This window comes from Antrostomus carolinensis, unplaced genomic scaffold, assembly GCF_000700745.2.
Source record: "Antrostomus carolinensis isolate BGI_N321 unplaced genomic scaffold, ASM70074v2 scaffold33931, whole genome shotgun sequence".
Taxonomy (NCBI): Eukaryota; Metazoa; Chordata; class Aves; order Caprimulgiformes; family Caprimulgidae; genus Antrostomus; species Antrostomus carolinensis.
In genome coordinates, this window is record NW_010296829.1 from 1 (window position 1) to 3,957 (window position 3,957).

The 3,957-nt window shown below is 41.8% G+C and overlaps 1 protein-coding gene across 1 annotated transcript; it reads left to right on the forward strand.

Moving 5' to 3' along the window:
- Positions 1 to 2,733: 2,733 nt before the first annotated feature.
- LOC104533053 (X-ray repair cross-complementing protein 5-like) lies at positions 2,734 to 3,575 on the forward strand (the record flags this gene model as incomplete). Its single annotated transcript, XM_010178415.1, has 2 exons — positions 2,734 to 2,847; positions 3,375 to 3,575. Coding segments are annotated over 2 exons (315 nt in total), but the record flags the coding sequence as incomplete, so codon positions are not given.
- Between the last annotated feature and the right edge of the window lie 382 nt (positions 3,576 to 3,957).

A 3,957-nucleotide genomic window follows, 5' to 3' on the forward strand; every position in this document is an offset into this window, starting at 1 on the left:
GGCGTGGGGCGGAACCGGCCCGACCCGGCCCGCCCTCAGTGAGGCGACTGCGGTGTCAGCAGCAAACAGCCCAGCAGCCAGCGCTGCCGAACCCGTCCCCGGGGCCGAGTAACTCCTCCCTGTGCCGGCCTCCCGGCTGCTGCAAGGCTGATTCAAAGGGACTTCATTCAGCGTTCCTGCCTCGGGGGCAGCTGCGGTTCTGAGCCCAGTGCAGCTACCGCTGGAGTAATTGCCATTGCTCTCGCTAAAGTAATAGCAGAAGTGGTTTTGCACTGTTACAAATGCCGTTTGTTTGTTTGGGGTGTTTAAGGAGTCTTGTCGGTGAACGCTGCCTTAAGCCCCCCTCTGATAGAGGGCAGTTTAGTGTCTGTTAAGCGCAGGTGTTGTCTGTGCTGCAGACTGACGTGCTGCTGTAGCCGCATCTCCCTTAGCTTTGCTGTAACTAGGTGCAGCTCTGAGAGGTTAGAGAAAAAGGCAGGCTCCTTCTGTTCCTGCCCTTCTCAGTACTTGAGCAAAGCAGAGTGATGTTAGCTCAGGTGTGACAGTGTTGGCCTACAATCACACGTGCTGAGTATCTTAAAAGCGTAGCTTAGCATAGTGCAGCTGAAAATAGCAGTACTGGATGCTTAGAGGTGATGTGCACAGAGGTTGTTAATAGATGAAGAGACATAGAGGAGGATTAATTACCAAAAGAGAGACCTGCCCTTTTCCTGAAAGAGGATTCCACGTACCTGAATAGGCACTGGGTTTGGAGTTTGCTGCCTCCCAGAAGAGCATGTTAGCACTTGACACTTGATCATTTTCTCTGAAGCAAAACAGGAGCTCTTTGCTCCTGCACCTGCCCAGTTTCTTTGCTGTTATCTTGGCAGCTGTGGAGAGCATTTTACCTGGTTTGGACAACAGGATTAATTCACCTGACAGCCATGGTATGTCTCGAGGCAGGATGGCAACAAGTGGAGGGTCTGCAGTTACTGAAGCTGGTAGAGTAATTCCTCAGGCTGGCAGGTGAGCAGTAACAAGGTTCTTGTGAGAACCTAGTGCAGCCCCGGTTACTGCCTCTGTCCCACTCATAAGCTTCTGCAGATCTCGCTGACTCAGAGGCATTAATTCCTGGCTCCCAGGCAAGCCACTGGTGAAGGCAGAGTGAAGACTAGAGTGCTGAGACCGAGTATAACCTGCTGGATGTCTTGTAGAGTCTTGTTGCTAAGTCTTCTTTCTTTCTTCCCCTTGTCCTGTTCTGGGCGGATGTGGAGAGTTAAACCAGTGCTTGTTAAAATTACAGTCCTTGGTAAAATTTCCCTATTTTGCGAAAAGGAGGAGAGTGAGAAAGTAGCTTCAGAGCTGCTGATATAGAGCATTAGACAGCTAATCTGGGCAAATTATTCCTATAAACTTCATATTAAGAAATATCTCTTTGAGTGACAAAAAGAATCAGGCTCTTTCAGCTGATATTTAAAAAGGCACTTGGAGTTGGTCATATGCAAAAGAACTCAGACCAACACCTTTTATTTCCATTCATCTCTTTTGTTTTGCAAAAGCATACTATGCATCTCGTGTCGCTTGATTCTCAGTCTTCTGATTTATTGCCCACGTCCTTTTGGCAGCTTCACTTCTTGGAGAACTGGATATATTTTATATTTTAAATCAAGGTGACTGGCTCCAAGCTAGCTAATACCTAACTTTTTTTGTGTTCTGGCAAACAATTTGTTGTACACAGTGTAATTTAAGCTACTGGCTGTTCATCAGTGAAGATTTTGATGTATATAAAGAACCTTGGTTTAATCAGTGATAATAAATTTGAACTGGCTTTTTGTCCCTGAGATGCAGGACATAATTTTGCTGAATTCCTCTTGTAGCTTCATTCAGCTGGATGGTGAAATTACTTAGATTAATTAAGGTAAGTAGAGTCTATGGAAGAACTTTAGATGAACTTGGCAAAATGAGTTGAACAGGCAACACACTGCGGGTAATGTTCATTATTAATAAATGTTGAACAAGAGAAATCACAAGAAGCAATTTTATTTTATTCATATCCTACTTTATAAATCAATTAAGGGGAAGACTTGGGCACTGTTATGTATAGATCAGTTAAAGCAATGATCAGAAATATGAACACATATGCTAGCTTGTGGGATTTAAACCCCTGAGTTGAAAATGGGGTTCATCCTTCTGAGTCATTAAGAGCATAGCTGTGGGCTGCAGAGACACCTTCAGTAGCAACGGATGTCTGGCTCTCCCTGGAAGCCATAGCAGCACAGTCATTCTTATGCTCTTGAGTTAGACCACAGAGTGCTCTGCAGCTGTTAGGAGCTACTGCAAGGGATGGACGTAGCTGCAGAGGTTAGGGAACAAACTTGTATATCCATCTTGTGTTGTGCAGATGTACTGTATTGTGTTGTGCTGGTAGTTGTCAACTGAAATATCTCTGTTTTATTTCCTAGTGAGCCCTTATATCCCTAATATGTTCTCAGGGTTGAACAGAAATTGCCCTTCTTAACATTTTTTTGTGTATTGTAGGATTTTTTTTGTATATTCCACTGAGATGCCTGGAGCTAGGTGCAGGATTGTATGATTCTCAGTTCCCTCAGAATTAAGTTCCTGTAAATGAAACCGATAGTGACATAGTTTGATTTTTAGGTTTTGTGTGTTCAAGGATCTGAAGTAACCCTTCTAAATAAATATGCTTATATTGACCCTTTTACATTCTTATTCAGTATTGTGTTTTCTTTCTAGGCAGCCATAGTGCTGTGCCTGGATGTAGGCTTGACAATGAGCAATTCTGCCTCCAGTGAGGAGTCTTCACTTGAACAAGCCAAGAAGGTTATGACAAAGTTTGTGCAGCGACAGGTATGTATGACTTTGCATATGGTTAAAAAGGGAGAGGAAGCAATGACATCTGTGAAATATTTTCCTCATTTACTAAGAGTTAAAATAAATGAGAAATAAGTAAGAAATAGTCAGTTTTTAAGCAGTTTTTAACAGTGCTCTTTGTTTCAACTGTACTTTTGTGGAGATGTGGCAGTTGAATTGGTCACTTTTTTATTAGGGGGAAAAAGTATTCTTCTCTTTTTCTAAAATATTTCAACCTTCTTAAGATTTTCCATATTGAAGACTCATTTCAAGGGACTGGGTCAGCCATTTTACTTGTTTTATGCCAGATATCCTCATGTCAGTCTGTTAGTTTAATTATACCTAAATTAATGACCTCTCTGTAAGATTACTTTTTGGTAGGATAGCACTGAAAAAGTAGAAAAAAGTAAGTCCACTGTACTTACCATTGTTTCAAGATTAGTTCAGCTTGCTTGTGTCTACACATAGTTGTGTCTGAATCTGTGGGCTTTTTTATAGCTGTTTTATATTTTCTCTGTTTCCAGGTTTTTGCTGAGAGTAAAGATGAAGTTGCTGTAGTTTTGTTTGGCACAGATGGTACTCGGAATGGCCTCGCCAGTGGGGATCAATACCAAAACATTACTGTACATAGGTCGCTAATGCTACCGGATTTTGATCTGCTGGAAGACATTCAAGATGTGATTAAAGCAGGCTCTGAACAAGCAGACTGTATCCTTTCACAGTAGAGCAATTGAACTGATTCTGCTACATAGGAGACAGGAAGTTAGTGCAGTGAAATGGGCTCAGATTTGCCCCCGAAGTTTTAAGTGCTATCAGAGTTCAGCTAATTTGTGGTCGTAAGTTTGTTCAAAAGCAGATTAGCTGCTTTTTGACATTCTTTTAGGCTAGCAGATGGAGTCTTTGGCCTTAGGGAATCGTTGCTTTTATGAAGTGTTCTGTTAATTAAAAAGAACAAAGTTAGCAATAATATAATTTTAGGCCTCACATAAAGCATGTGTTTTTAAAAATAGTATTGCAGATTTTGGTTTATGCTTTATCATAAGATAAAAGCAGCAGTACTAGAAGCCAGACAAAGCAGACATAGAATCATAGAATGGTTTGGATTGG